The 16,420-nt window shown below is 40.2% G+C and overlaps 1 protein-coding gene across 1 annotated transcript in view; it reads right to left on the bottom strand.

Moving 5' to 3' along the window:
• Positions 1 to 464: 464 nt before the first annotated feature.
• Positions 465 to 16,420, bottom strand: part of LOC134223736 (MAM domain-containing glycosylphosphatidylinositol anchor protein 1-like) — a 28,823-nt gene continuing 12,867 nt past the window's right edge. Inside the window, exons 2-8 of the mRNA XM_062702929.1 lie at positions 15,031 to 15,174; positions 14,449 to 14,798; positions 14,201 to 14,351; positions 13,884 to 14,041; positions 1,690 to 1,836; positions 1,193 to 1,622; positions 465 to 1,122 (exon numbers count right to left, since the gene is read on the bottom strand). Coding sequence (XP_062558913.1) covers positions 947 to 1,122; positions 1,193 to 1,622; positions 1,690 to 1,836; positions 13,884 to 14,041; positions 14,201 to 14,351; positions 14,449 to 14,798; positions 15,031 to 15,174 — 1,556 coding nt within the window. The 3' untranslated portion in view covers positions 465 to 946. The remainder of the gene's footprint in view (positions 1,123 to 1,192; positions 1,623 to 1,689; positions 1,837 to 13,883; positions 14,042 to 14,200; positions 14,352 to 14,448; positions 14,799 to 15,030; positions 15,175 to 16,420) is intronic.

The raw sequence follows: 16,420 nt of genomic DNA, 5'->3' as shown, positions 1-16,420 counted from the left end.
GGGCTTTTCTCAATATTTTCGTTTCAACTGGATAATGAACAACTGATATTAATTTGTCATAAAAAAAAATTGTCTCAGAAATGTAGTATAATCGATTGTACAATTGATTTTATATGGTTGATCATTTTGCCTCGTACAAGATTTTACACAGTTCTCACCTACTTCCACATGTAGGATTCAGTTGTTTGTGACCATCAGCTGTCCTTTTTCTTACCTCTTGAATTCGTCTACTCTCCACAACTGATACATTACCGTGTGAATGGACATGCAGACGCATAAAGTGCTCACCATTAAGTTCGTATGACGAAAAAGTGACTTTTATTTTTTTATTGTATTTCCACAACGATTTGTCTGATATCTCAATATTTTATGAAAAATTGAATAATTTAAAAATTTAAAATATAATAACAGGAGCCGTTGAAAACCGTCACAGCAAAATTCCAGAAAAACTAATTGTTTCGTGATTTAAGTTCAAATTAATCCTATGGTGTCGTATATTTTCTTGAAAGTAGTACTCTTTGTCTTTTTTCATAACAATAGATTAAAAACTGTTTTGAAAAAAAATGAGTTTTCGGAAACGTATAATTTTCTGAAAATGAAGGGAAATAACAAGAACTGGTCTAATTACTTTCGGAAAGGAACAATTGTGTCAAATATTGCATAAATCGAGATTTTATATCGATTTCACGTGGATTTGCTTAGTGTTCGACATATATGACGCATTAATGGAAACGCATTCTACATTTGTTTTATGATCTTGAGTTGTTGTTCTTTTTTATTGAGCTCATGCATTACGGATGTTTCCAAATAAATACCATTTTATCTTTCCAAGTTTTTTACACTAATTTTCAATCACACTTGATTACTTAGAAAATACTTCAATTTTAAACGCTAAATTATTTCTGAAGAAAAGCCAAGAAATTCAGTCTGCGCCACAGATGGGCAATTAAAATGTTGTCATCTTTACAAAGGTAGAGACTATCAGTCCAAGAGTAAGGGCACACAAGTAAGAAGTTTTATGGAAATAAGAACTGTTGGCTCCGCTCCCAAATATGAGTCGACTTTTGTCGAGCAAGCTGAATCCGTGCACGGCTGGTTGGGCTGATGGTTCCTGTTCTTTTTCTGGAGAAAAAATTAGACATTGTGACGAATCAATTTTCAGCTCCAAACTATCCCAAACCATGAAACTCACCCTCCGTCCGAGTAGAAAAGTGAAGAATACTCGACAGCTGATTCCAACCGTGGCTATTTCTGGCCTGCACACGCGCCTCGTAGTTGCTTCCGGAACGGAGATTCCTCAGTTGAAAACTAGCCCGATGTATTACCTCCGGCTGGTAACCGTACGGATTGTGGTGGTACATCCCCCTCCCGTAAACGCCATCGATGTTGTCCACCAGGTGCGGAATAGAGACGCTCTCCCACAGATCATCGCCAAAGTAGTTCCCCGGATTGTACCCACCGGAACCGTACGTGGCGAACTCCGAGTGCGAGAAGATGTGATTGTCCAGAGCGTGTCGGGTAGGGGATTGCAATCGGAAGAACAGCCGGTACTCTTCGATTGGCGAATAGCTTTCCACCGACCAGGTGACGTTGTACTGATCGCGGTCGTTGCTTATAATTGGCTGTGGTGCAAAAACGACAATTTTGTATAATTGGTTCGGTTGATGACGGTTTCTCGTTATGACTTACCGAATCGAAGTGACAAATTGACGGCAGACCATTCAGATGTAAGGTACCACGGTCAGTGCCCAGAAGGTTGGAGGCTTGACAAGTGTAGTTGCCGAAATCGAAGCGGGATACATTACGAATAATTAGGCTGTGCTTGTTGCCATGGGCCTGGGAAGGATAACAAAAAACAGATTGAAGATTATTACCAATACTGGCTGAAATTAAAGATTTTTTAAAAATTTCTTCAGTTATTCATTCTTAATCTTATTCTTTACTTGTTAATTAATTCAGAAATGTTCATACTGGGAACTCTTTCTGAAATTTATTCCAAAATTCCTTACGAAAACGCAAAAGAAATTGGTTTGCATTTTCCTTCATGAAAAGTCCTCCAAAACTTCCATTGTAAATCCCTCGAGATATTTTTTCTTTCATTAATTCCAGATTTTTCCTAGTAGTTCCTTCAATAATCCCTTCAGCAACTTTTTCGCTACGCTAAGTGAGCAGCAGTCTAGGAAAGACTTTGGCACTATGTACCCTCAGTACGCTCGCTCAAAAAAGTACCGAAAATTCTTCCACGAATTGATCAAGCAACGTTTAACCCGTAAATGTCCAGGACTGACTTTTAATTTTGAAACCATATATCTCGGAGGTTACCAGAGATTCTTGCTTGGAATTTTTATCGAAATCGAGAGGAACAGTTTCACTTTGCTCGCAAGGCTCGAAAAGCAGGCCAATTACTGTTGGAAGGTGGAGCTATTGAAGAAGAAGAAGTTACACTTTTATGTACCTGAAAAACCTCCATCTTTTTATGTTTGACAAAACTAAGTGGCCCAAAAGTGTAATTTTACGCTGTGATATAAAAGCTCGTATAAACAAGGCTATTCAATATAATTCAATTGCATGAGATTTGTGAAAGTAATGTGACAAGAACTATCATCAGGCATCCGCCAATACATCTGGAAGATTGTAATGAAATTGCTCTAAATAAATGAAAACTTTTTGTGCATAAAGCATGAAACTAATAATACGACATGTCTATATAAGTTCCTAGAGCTTGACCATTCAAATAAGTCCGACGCAGATGTTCTAGGTTCTCCAAATTATCTAAGAGTTAAGTTCAAGTGGTCTACCAGATAAAATAAACCTGGTATCAAACCGATAGCAATCCAGCGTGTCCATATAAGTCCTTAGAGCATGGTTTCCCAAACTGTGGGTCCCGACCCCCAGGGGGGTCGCAAGCGGATTGTTGGTGGGTCGAGAAGAACAAATATTAATTGTAGCTCGAATGCCGAACCTTTTGATCCTTTTTTTTTCAGGAACATAATTTCAAGTTCAAACCGCATTTTATTTTAAATATCCATCACCACGCTATTTTATTTAAACACTAGCAGACCCGACGAACTTTGTTTCGCCTAAAATTGATTTATTCTCTGATTAGTTCTCGAGTTAAGCAAAAATGTTTGTTCCATTTGTATGGGAGCCCCCCTTTCCAAAAGGGGGAGGGGTCTCAAACCATCTTAAGAACCTTCACCGACCCCAAAAACCTCTGCATGTAAATTTTCACGCCGATCGGTTCAGTAGTTTCCGAGTCTATAAGGGTCAGACAGACAGAAATTCATTTTTATGTATATAGATTAATGCCTAAAAGCTGTCCCCTCAATGAAGTAAAATAAAAACGCTAACATTTTGACAAACAATACCATGTTCGTCATTTTTTTGCATTTGTACATGTAAGGTAACGTGAATATTTTTTATGTGGAAAAATCCGAATCAGATGACATTCTGATTCAATTAATGCTTAATACTACTTGGTAAAATGCATTTTTTCATAAGTGGGTCGCGAGACATATAGAATTTTACTAGGTGGGTCGCATACCCAAAGGTTTGGCTCTGCCTTAGAGTCCTTGTGAATAATTTAATATTCAAATAAGTCCAATGCACATACTCTAGGCTCCGCGAGCTGCCCTGCAGTTGAGTTTAGTTGATCTACCAGGCCAAATTTCCCATTGTAAAAACCAACAGCAATCCCAATCAGTAATCATGTAAGTCCACAAAGCCCTAACGTATTTTAGTAAACTCTGTGATTCTAATTAATTCTATGTTGATGTTCTAGGTTTTTGAACATTTTATGAATTTTATATCGATTGGTCTACCAGATGAACTACGCATAGTTGCGGATGAAACATTTCTTCAAGAAACTGCATATGTGACATGCGATTATGTAGTTACCGATCTAGAAGTGCCACAGTGCGTTAATCTACTGCTCATCTGTATAACGATTTAGCGCCTGTTTGTTTAAAATCAACTTTTTACTGTTTCTACTTATTTTTTAAAACGGATACATGCAGTTTCTTGAACAAATTATTCAAATCAATAGTAATCCAGCATGTCGATGAAAGGGGGAAGGGCCGAATACTGTTCGGTCGAATGCGTTTTGGCCGAAGGCCACTAGGCCAAAAGTTGTTTGACCGAATATACCATTTTCCCGAACAGACCATAAGGCCGAATAGGACATTTGGCCGAATAGGACATTTGGCCGAATAGGACATTTGACCGAATAGGACATTTGGCCGAATAGGACATTTGGCCGGATAGGACATTTGGCCGGATAGGACAGGGAGCGGGCCATTTGGCATAAAGTCATTTGGCATAAAGTCATTTGGCATAACGCCATTTGGCGTTAAGTCATTTGGCATAAAGGTCATTTGGCATAACGGTCATTTGGCATAACGGACATTTGGCATAATTGTTACCAGCGTCAAAAGTAAGGGTCTTTTGGCATAACGGACATTTGGCATAACTTTTCTTTCTTAGAGATGAGCCAGCCTAGGGCTGAAAATCTCTTTAATAAAGATATAAAAAAAAAACCTTTCTTTGCGTTCGCTGAATGGTGACTAAGTGGTACGGGAAACACCCCGGAATAGTGAATATAACACCCAATACAATATTAAAAAGACATTATCCTCTCGTGGAAAGAATTCATTTGCAATGCAATGCAAAAGTAGGCGCATGCTCGGATTAAAGCAACGATGAATGTAATCCCTTCTTTAGAAGTAGGCGTGTGGGCGGATTATGGCAATGGAGGATATGATCTCTTCTTTGAAAGTAGGCGCTTGCCCGGATTAAGGATTGTGGATGCATGAATTGGATGCATGCATTGTTACAATGGAGGATGTGATCCCTTCTTTAAAAGTAGGCGCTTGCCCGGATTATGACAATGGTGGATGTGATTCCTTCTTTAAAAGAAGGCGCTTGCCCGGATTGAGACAATGGTGGATGTGATCCCTTCTTCAAAAGTAGGCGCATGCTCGGATTATGGCCATGGTAGATGAGATCCCTTCTTTAAAAGTAAACGCTTGCATGGATTATGGCAATGGAGGATGTGATCCCTTATTTAAATGTAGGCGCTTGCCCGGATTATGAAAATGGTGGATGTGATTCCTTCTTTAAAAGAAGGCGCATGCCCGGATTGGGGCAATGGTAGATGTGATCCCTTCTTTAAAAGTAGGCCCTGTCCGGATTATGACAAATGGTGGATGTTACTCCTTTTTTATAAATAGGCGCTTGCCGGGAATAAATCAATGGTAGATGTGATCTCTTCCCCGAGTAGCACAATTGAGATTGATTTGGTTGCAGTAACTCATATGTGACTTGGTTGGTTTTAGTAACTCGTCTACGACAAGTGTATTGCTTGAGTTTTTAAAGTTAGGCGCTTGCCCGGATTAAGGCAATGGTGGATTTGATCCGGTCTTAAGGCGCATGCCCGGATTGAAGCAATGGTGGATATAATCCCTAGTTTTGAAGTAGGCATGTGGCCGGAATAAGTCAATGATGGATGTGATCCCTCCCTCGGAAGCAATTCTGCCGTTTTGTTATTTCATTCTTCCGAAAAATGTCTACCATCAGTCTAAATTTATCAAAAAACAGCCTCGACCTACTTTATCTACGCTAAACATTACATGAAATATCCCTTTCGCTTTCACAGTTCAAAATTATGCCAAATGTCCGTTATGCCAAATGACCCACTCTTTTCTTGCAGTTCCAAATTATGCCAAATGTCCGTTATGCCAAATGACCATTATGCAAAATGGCCTTTATGCCAAATGACCTTATGCCAAATGGCGTTATGCCAAATGACCCAGACTCGATAGGACATTTGGCCGGATAGGACATTTGGCCGGATAGAACATTTGGCCGGATAGGACATTTGGCCGAATAGGACATTTGGCCGAATAGGACATTTGGCCGAATAGGACATTTGGCCGGATAGGACATTTGGCCGGATAGGACATTTGACCGAATAGGACATTTGGCCGTTTAGGACATTTGGCCGTATAAGACATATAGCCGGATAGGACATTTGGCCGATTAGGACATTTGGTCGAATAGGACATTTGGCCGGATAGGACATTTGGCCGATTAGGACATTTGGCCGAATAGGACATTTGGCAGAATAAGACATTTGGTCGAATAGGACATTTGGCCGGATAGGATATTTGGCCGATTAGGACATTTGGCCGGATAGAACATTTGGCAGAATAAGACATTTGATCGAATAGGACATTTGGCCGGATAGGATATTTGGCCGGAAATGACATTTTGCCGAATCGGACATTTGCCCAAATAGGACATATGGCCGAATACGACATTTGGTTGGATAGAACATTTGGCCGAATAGGACATTTGGCCGGATAGGACATTTGGCAGATTAGGACATTCGGCCGGATAGGACATTTGGCAGATTCAGACATTTGACCGAATAGGACATTTGGCCGAATAGGACATTTGGCCGAATAGGACATTTGGCCGGATAGGACATTTTGCCGAATAGGACATATGGCCGAATAGGACATTTGGCCGAGTAGGACATTTGGCCGAATAGGACATTTGGCCGAATAGGACATTTGGCCGATCAGCACATTTGGTCGAATAGGACATTTTACCGAAAAGGACATTTTGTCGAACAGATAATTTGACCGAACATGTCATTTGGCCGAGCAGGACATTTGGCCGAACAGTTCATTTGAAAAGTGAGAAATGAGGTGTGAACAGTGAGACGTCTCATTTCTTACCTCTCATTTTTCACATTTAGAAATGAGGATTGAGAAGTGGGACGTCTCACTTCTACCTCCTCAACCCTCACTTCTCACTGTGAAAAGTGAGAATTGCAAAGTAAGTAGTGAGACGTCCCACTACTCACTTCGTGCTTCTCACTTTTTACAGTCACTGGTATACAGCGAGACGTCTTACTTCTCTCTTCGCAATTCTCACTTTTTACAGTGAAAAGTGAGATGTGAAAATCAATGTGAATGAGAAGTCAGAAGTGAGTAGTGAGACGTCTCACTCCTTACTTTCCACTACTCACTTTTCACAGTAAGAATTGGGAAATCAGTGGAGAGAAGTGAGACATCTCACTTTTCACACCTTATTTCTCAGTTTTCAAATGACCTATTATGCCAAATGTCCTGCTCGGCCAAATGTTCTATTTGGCCTAATGACCTCTTCGGCCAAATGATGTTCGGCCAGATGACTTTCGGCCGAATAGGTTTCGGACAAACGACCCTTCCCCCGATGAAAGTCCTAACAGCCCTTGCGAATGCTTGAAAATTTGATTGTAAATGTTCTATGTCGTTCAAAGTATTCTGGAGTTGAAATTGATTGTTCTGCCAGGTCAACTGTGCCTGGGACCGAACGAAAAGCAACTTCACATGTCAATATCTTGCTCTCAAAACTTTGCCTGTTATTGGCAATCCAAAATATGTTTTTGCAGATGTTTCAAGTTATTCCACATTTTGTCTGGAGCAACAATTATTTGTTATTGGGCGTTGGTTTTTCCTTTATTAAAGAGTTTTTTTTTTTCAAGTAAGTTGTACACTAAATTTGAAAGGATGCTTTCGACTGTTGTGCTCAATTTTGTTTGACTATAATCGGCTCTTTCAGTCTTATAAAGCAGCTAAAACGTTATTGCGTCTATTTTCCGACGTTTCGGTGTAGGTGACGGTGAAATATACACCGAAACGTCGGAAAATAGACGCAATAACGTTTTAGCTGCTTTATAAGACTGAAAGATCCGATAATAGTCAAACAAATTTGTACACTAAACCTAAACTCCTGGGTCTAACTCATTTGAGCAGTGAAGTATTCGTAAGGGCTACAGCAACCAACAACAAGATGATGAATTGTGTTCGGTTATGTAATGACCTTAGTTGGCAGTTAATATCAACTCAAGAGCAATTTAGAGGATCCAGAATAACTGATTTAGGCTAATTTGAACATTTGATCATTTGCCAGGGCTCGGAAGACTTACCACGAGTAGCCCAACTCCCACTGATTTGGTTGCAGCAACCTCAATATACCAAATTTGGTTGTACACGAGCTACTACCATCTCTCTACACAATGTGTGCTACTTGAGTACTTGTACATGCTGGATTGCCATTAAATTGGTATCAGTCCGTGTTGAGCTGGTAAACCAATTGATCTGATCTCCAAAATAATTCGGAGATCCTAAAGTATCTGCTATGGGCTTTTTTCAATAATAAATCCTTCTTTCAGTTTCTAGAGATTTACACGGACATGATTGGTTGCTATCGGTTCGATACCAGCCATGGTTGACTTGTGTCTAGTTTACCTGGCAGACCAATTGAACTTATTTGAAGCATTAGCATGGGCTCTAGGGACTCAAATGGATACGCTGTGTTGTAATCTCGGTTTGACATCAGGCGTACTTAACTTTGTAAAACACAGAAAATTATGTAAGCTTTTTCAGTGAAATGTCTTCACTGTCATTAGACGAGTTTTACGAGATTATAAAACGTGATGGAAATGTTTGGAATAGTATTAAACTCGTCTAATGACACTTGTAGTACAATTGAAATCAACTCCCGGATGATTTGGAGAACCTAGAACATCTGCGTTGGACCTATTTAAATGATAAAGTATTCAAAAGGGCTGTGTGGATTTATATAGACACGCTGGGTTGCTATCGGTTTGACACCAGGCGTAGTTGACCTTGTAGCCCAGGGCTGCCCAACGTACGGCCCGCGGGCCAGATGCGGCCCTCGGCTCCAGTTTTTGTGGCCCGCGGCGCGTTAGAAAAATCAACTCAGATTCGGCCCACCAGCTTTTCTATCTAGCTGTCTGGCGTCTTAGCGCCCTAAAACTAAAACTTTTACCGGTTTTCCATACTGAGGATCAAGATTATTAAACGAGAAAATGAAATTAAACGATTAAAGCCAAAATGACCATTTAAAAGCGAGTGTTCGGAATATAAGTCATGTTCGGAATATGAGTCAAAACGGTAAGTTTTAAATCAAAGCTTGAAGCTGAATATAATATTTTTAATAATTTGAAATGTTTGCATTGAGCAATCTCAGGACACAAAAGGTTGATGTGGAACATTGCGTTTCTAATAAAGATTGGCACGAGTAATTTACGTCCACGTTGAAAAAAGGAAAGCCGTTTAGATAATTTGTTCAGAAAGTTTTGCTATATTGATGGAAAAAAAATCTGAATCCAAGCATTCTATGAAATATGATATTTGAAAAGACTCAGGAAGGAAACAAAAGTTGGTAGAGCTTCAAAGGTAGGGCACTCAATCAATTTATATTTCCATTATTATTATAGAAATTGTCATAAAAACAACAAACTTTCTTCACTCAAGCAAATACGAAGTCAGAAAATGCAGTACGGCCCAGTTTTGCTGTTAGTAAGATTTTGGCAAAACGGATGAAACCTTTCCAGGACAGAGAGTTTATTAAGGAAATAATTTCGGTTGTTGTTTACATCGTGTGTCCAAGAGTCAGTTAAGAGTGGCGACACTTGTCAGAATTCCAAAATTCCAAACTGCTCCAAACGAGCAGGAGACCTGTCAAATGCGGCACATGTCGCCACTCTTAAGTACATACACTTTGGTGTGTCCTAAGGAAATAGCCTCCTTCAGTAGCATTAGTTTGCGCAGAGCACAGTGAAGAATATTACGCATTGCAAGAAAAATTTGGAATCCTGGAAAATTGAAAGCGCCTCTAATGAATATTTTCCTGGCTAGTGATCAAAGGCAGCGTATGCTAAAATTTGCAATGTTTTGTTTTTATCAAGGTTTTTATTCACATCTATGACATTTCTATATTTGAATCTTACTGAAGAATCACTGGTTCAGTGGGGATATTAAGATCTGATTTTTTAATAATGAAGGAGGTGAGAAACAATAAATGAATGAGTTTATTAAACCGGAAAACTCATCCTTCCTCAAAGAACCAAATGGTCACCGAATTTCAATGGAGGGGAAGCAGAGGTTGGAATTAATATTTCCCCATTTCTAATCGCCATGGCGGAGGAGTGAATGAAAAGTTCTGAATTAAAAACGTTCCACTGTCTGAAAGAAAAGATGCTTTAACGAACAAAAACACACATTCTATGAATTTCGAAATTTTTGAGTTTTAGGGAGCGGCAGGGACTATTTGCAAGAGCTTGCAGACATCTCACTTGGCCACTGCAAGTCGCGCGGTTCGCCTACGACGTGCTGTGCTGTGGCTTCACAATGAGCTGTTTTAAACTTACACAAAAAACTGCATGCATTCGCATTTAGACCCTGCCGAAGGTACCGTGTGCCACTCAAATCACACTAGTCCAAATCCTGATGTTGGGCGGGACTCTAAACATACCTGAAAAACGGGGTTAGCGCATAGCCAATAAGCATTATGTAAGATCAATATTATCGAACAACATAAGAATTTTATGACAGAATTATATCAAATTATACGGCACATTTCTCTAAATCTTATTATGAAATATTTCCATGTCTACGTAAGAATGTACACGCCATTCAAATTAGTGAACTAGTGACAGTTCATTTATGTTAATGTTTGAACTCAATTCAACGCACACTATGCATGATTTGTTCTATGCGGGGATTTACCTCTGCGCGTTATTTCCGCGTAGCTATCCAAATTTTTCTTTTTCTCCGTAATAAAAGTTCTCGCTGGAGATTTGAAAGCTATGTTACGTGAAAAAACGCCTGCTTCGTATTCTACTCTCTCGCAAACGACGAAAATACTGGCGTGAAAAACGTGGCTTAAAGGTGAGCCAGGGCTGCAAGCCTCTCTAACAAAGACAAAAAAACGTGGCAAAGGTGACTTTCTTCATATAAGGAATTGATGGAGCACCAGCAATCAATGATAGACAACTCTAAGCTTGGAGAAGCAATCACAAAGGTATGGCGATATTTCCCTGCCATAATGCATATTCACCAAAAGAATCGATATGTGAAAACGATCAATATTCCTCAAGTATTGACGCTTGTTATTAAGACAATCAACTTTATCAACGTTAGGGATCTCACCCACCACCAAAACCATAAATGATGTTGATGGAAATGACGAATACGGATACTTGCTGTATTACTGCGAAGTTCATTGACTAATCCTTGGTAGGGTAACAATGGTATTTTGGACATCTGAATATATTTTGGACTTTTAACTATGTTTTATTCAATTTTTGTTACATCAATATTGTTAAATTGTGATTACGAAAGAAACTAACCAGACACATGATTCCTATTTATTTGAAAGTTAAGCTAAGTGGAAAACCGGAAAAACACGCAGAATAAGTCCAAAATGTATTCAGATGTTCAAAATACATCATTTGCCCTACCATGCTTGAGAGATTTTTTTTAATGCTTGAGAAAAAAACACTGATAATTTTGATAATAATCAAAAAGGTATGTACCGAATATTTTCTGGCCCACCAGCAAGTGTGAATGCTATAAATTGGCCTGTGGCTTGAAAAGGTTGGGAAGGCCTGTTGTAGACCAATTACACTCAACTTCCGGGCAGTTTAGAGAACCTAGAACACATGCGCTGGGCTTATTTAAATTTCACGCTGGAAATTCTTCAAGGATTGCTCTAGTCATTTCTTCGAAAATTAAGGATTTACAGAAGAAACTACCGGATGAATTTTAGAACCCACTTACAAAGGTTTTCTTGAAGCAATTTTGGAAAAAAAGGAGGAGGAGCGTGGAGGAGCTCAGGAACATACCCCACAATTAGATTAGTTAGAATCCAATTAGCGTTAGAATCCATTTTTAAGCTACATCACGCTTTGAGACAAACTACAGTAGAAATCAGTTCTCCTGCTTTTTTTTTCGTTCAGCATGCCCAAAAAAATCGATAGCCTTTTTTTGGTATTAGAAAACTATTCTCACTGTAGATGCTTTGGAGTTTCATTAATTCAAGTCCAATGACAGTGGCGGCCACGACCTCACAGTAAATTTAGGATTAGGATAGGAAAATTAGTTCGATACTCATTGTTACAAGAGACCGTGGATTCTTCCGCATCTCCGTGAATGGCAAGGGAAAGGGCTAGTTTGTAACATGCAGTGGGGAAGTGTGCACTGCATAACGCCTCCTTAGCAGGTTCTATGAAGAAAATGTAAATAAACAATTCCTCAAATTTTACTAGATATCAAATTGATCAATGTTACACTTGCCGAGCAAGAAGACTTGAATTGTTCGTGGATGATAGGCTTGCTTCCCCCTAGTTACATGACAAGGTTACAGGAAATCGCCTTGGTAAGCGACTAAATAAATATTTTGTACTAAGTTATGTCAGGGGCCCTCCTTAGCCGTGCGGTAAGACGCGCGGCTACAAAGCAAGACCATGCTGAGGGTGGCTGGGTTCGATTCCCGGTGCCGGTCTAGGCAATTTTCGAATTGGAAATTGTCTCGACTTTCCTGGGCATAAAAGAATCATCGTGTTAGCCTCATGATATACGAATGCAAAAATGGTAACCTGGCTTAGAAACCTTGCAGTTAATAACTGTGGAAATGCTTAATGAACACTAAGCTGCGAGGCGGCTCTGTCCCAGTGTGGGGATGTAATGACAATAAGAAGAAGAAGAAACTAAGTTATGTCAAAGTAATTTACTAATCTGCACAAAAGAGAACCATCTACTACGATGATCGCGCGATCCTTCTGCGACCGATCGAAAACACAAGCAAACGCGCACTCACCCCTTTTTATTGACATTTGTGCCTTAAAAACAAGAGGTTACGGCTTGGGCGGCCATTGTTACAGCTATTTTTGGACTCTGTCGTGATTTTCCTTGTATTTCAAGAGGTATATTTTCTAAACGAATTTGTGAAGGTGTTCCAAAAGAAATTTGCGATTTCCCTTTCGAAAGAATTGTTTCATATTCGAAGAGGAGTTATGTTCAGAGCAATTTCAGATTCAGCTCTCGTAGCACTTTGCGGAGGAATTTCCAAAACAGACTTAGAGAGAAATCCCCGGAAATTTGCTGAGGAATTCCCATAGTAATTTACAAAATAAGGGACGGAAGTTTTTTTTTTGTTTTTTGCAAACAAGTTTTTGGGTTTTTGTAACTAATTTCTTGAAAAGATCACGAATGAACTCATATGAGAGAATGTGTTGAGAAAATTCAGAAGGAATCTTCGGAGGAATTCGTGTTGAGTTTTCTAGAGGAGCAATTGAAAACAATTTCCTGTTGTAAGATTAGTTTGAAATTTGAGTTCTAATTTGAATTCTAATTTTAACTACAAAATTTGATTCAGAAATAGTCATCTTTTGATATATCTAGGGTAACCGTACCCTTAGTGGAGGTAGCACCAATAGTGGAGGTAGTGGGGTTTTCATGAGATTTATCATATTTATACACTTTACGATGGTTTTAGTTGACACGTCGTGCCTTAAATATCCTGTTAAATGCAACTTATCTTAAGATTTCACATGAAAAACAATTGAAACCAATGATTTTCCTTAACAAAATTGACTCCCTTGCACCTATAGTGGTGCAACTGTACCAATAGTGGCGAGTCTCATAAGAAACCAATGGATAGCACCACTATAGGAACCAAAATTAATTTTTACCGCCACTAAAGGAACAGTGTACCCATAGTGGTGCAAGCAATATTCGGTAATTGTCGATGTTAAATGACATCTATCTCATTGTTGTTAGCAAATTTATTAGTTTATCTATTGACTAAGATATTAAAGCTGTAAATTTTCCATCATTATCAATTTCCAAAAAATATTGTCTTATGTGGATTTACTAATACCTCCACTATTGGTACCGTTACCCTATTATATCTATATTTGTAGATAATTCAAACTCAAGTCGAAAATAAAAAATTGTTTGTTTCTCTAAATGCGGATTCTTAAAATGTTGTTGTTATAGAAGATTTCATACAGATTGAACACATACCTGTTGAGAATGGTGTTTGGTGCTCGTATCCACTTCGGTCATCTCTTTGAGCCAAACTACATTGGCCATAGGTTCAGCATGCACAATACACGTTAGTTGAGCTTCATGGCCAACGCCACTGTGCACAGTTTGTTGCTCTATCTCAATTTCCGGTACATCTAAGTTTTCGATAAAAAAAGAGTTCAACATAAATTGAGAGAATAAATTTGTAAAACATGTTAGTCTAGATATATTTATCAGTTTTTAATGAGAAATAACTTTCTCATAACATTTTTATAGCAGAACGGCTACGGAACTTTAATTCTCTAATTACTCACGCAGTACATTGACTGCAACTTCTCTGGTGTCGGGTTGTCCAACGCGGTTGTCTGCGGTGCACAAATAATGCCCACTGCTGTGACGATTTACATGCGACATTTCGAACACCGATTCGGTTAGGTTTGCATCGCCGGTCGGTAGCAATTTGTTCTGCAACAATGAGAGTAGACGAATATTTTATCAAAAACTGCTGTTCCAAAAAATCTCTCCTTCTCTTGTCTTTGGCCAACCTACCAACACCACTTACCCGTCTAGACCAAATTATTCTCGGCATTGGGTTTCCCGAGCCCCTGCACTCCAGTCGCACCCGTGCCCCCTTGTGCACGTCCACCTGGTGCGCCGGTGAGATGTAATCAATCTTGGCCGGAACCAGCACCTCCAACGTGTGCACAATCTCCTTCACCTCCATCGTGCCGATCTGGCAGATATAGTCCCCGGCGTCACCGATGTGCACATCCTGGATCTCCAAATTATACCCGGGCTGACTTTGCACCATCGGCATCAGCCGAATCCGGGGGTTGACGGTCACTTTGATGGTACCCGCCGTCAGAACCGCAATGCCCCGTTTCCACGCGAGCACATACTGGGCGGATCTCTCTGGGGGGAGGGGGAGACACAAAGAAGTTGATAGAGTAGACTGATTTATTAGAGGAGGACACTGGTCGAGACACTCGTCCAATTATGTGAGCTAGCACTGCGAATAACAGGAGAGAATCTCCCCATATGAAGTGTTGTTTCCGAACGGAAATATAAGAATCATGCTCATCACTTACGAGTGTGGGAAGCTAACCGGCCAACGCCGGTAGCGGGAAAGAGTAATTTCTTTTACCTGTCTCATTAATTTTGCATGGCAGCACCACCGTCGAACCGAGGGCTATGCTGTACTTTTGTCCCAGCGTTAGGAATCCCGGGGAGTATTTATCCTCGTCCAAGTAATTTCGTCCGCCATAGTGCGAGAGTGACGGAGCAGAGCCTGTCAAGATAAGATAATAAAACGGTTATAATGACAAAACTAACTAAAGTAGGAAAGAGATGTTGTATGTTACGATACCATGATTCGGTTCACATTTTCTTAAGCATGAAATAAAAACGTTCATATTTGTGTCATGGCTGGAATACTGAATGAATAGGGAGTGAGTGCTAGTAATGGGCCCCGTGCGTATAATGGACCCCCAGAACAAAATCCAGAATTAAACGCTGGAATTGACTATTTTCTGCAAATTTCTGTCGGGTGCAGTTGCTTCATTTAACAGGACAGCAGTTACATACATGTATTATGTACAGGGAAGCAGGAATTTAGTTATATTAACTAATTTGTAAATGTAAATATACTAAAGGTTCCATTATTAGCACACAAAGAGGGGACCATAATAGGCACAAGGAACATGTGGGAATGGATTATGTAAATCAAATTAGTGGAGACCATCCTTCTTCTTCTTATTGGCATTACATCCCCACACTGGGACCGAGCCGCCTCACAGCTTAGTGTTCATTAAGCACTTCCGCAGTTATTAACTGCGAGGTTTCTAAGCTAAGTTACCATTTATGCATTCGTATATCATAAGGCTAACACGATGATACTTTTATGCCCAGGGAAGTCGAGACGATTTCCAATCCGAAACCGGCACCGGGAATCGAACCCAGCCACCCTCAGCATGGTCTTGCTTTGTAGCCGCGCGTCTTACCGCACGTATAAGGAGGGCCCATTATACGTATATAAACAAACTCGACGTTGCATATTATGGACCCGAGGTGGCCATGGCTTCTCCATTCAGCACGGTCCATGGCTGCACTTCGCCAACCACGCCAAATCGTCCTCCAACTGATCGATCCACCTTGTCCGCTGCGCACCTCGCCTTCTTGTGCCCGTCAGATCGTTGTCGAGAACCATTTTCACCGGATTACTTTCCAACATTCTGGCTACGTTATCTGCCCACCGCAATCTTCCGATTTTCGCGGTGTAGGATGGATGGTTCCCCCAACAGCTGATACAACTCGTGGTTCATTCGCCTCCTGCACGTATCGTCCGCCATCTGCACTCCGCCATAGATTGTCCGCAGCACTTTCCTTTCGAAAACTCCCTGTGCGCGTTGGTCTTCCACGAGCATCGTCTAGGTCTCATGTCCGTAGGGAACTACCGGTCTAATAAGGGTTTTGTAGGTAGTCAGTTTGGTACGTTGGCGAACTCTTTTCGATCGGAGCGTTTTATCGGAGTTTAA

Source organism: Armigeres subalbatus, chromosome 3, assembly GCF_024139115.2.
Source record: "Armigeres subalbatus isolate Guangzhou_Male chromosome 3, GZ_Asu_2, whole genome shotgun sequence".
Lineage (NCBI taxonomy): Eukaryota > Metazoa > Arthropoda > Insecta > Diptera > Culicidae > Armigeres > Armigeres subalbatus.
The sequence above is the reverse complement of the archived record's forward strand: the minus strand, read 5'-3'. Positions and strand labels throughout refer to the sequence as shown.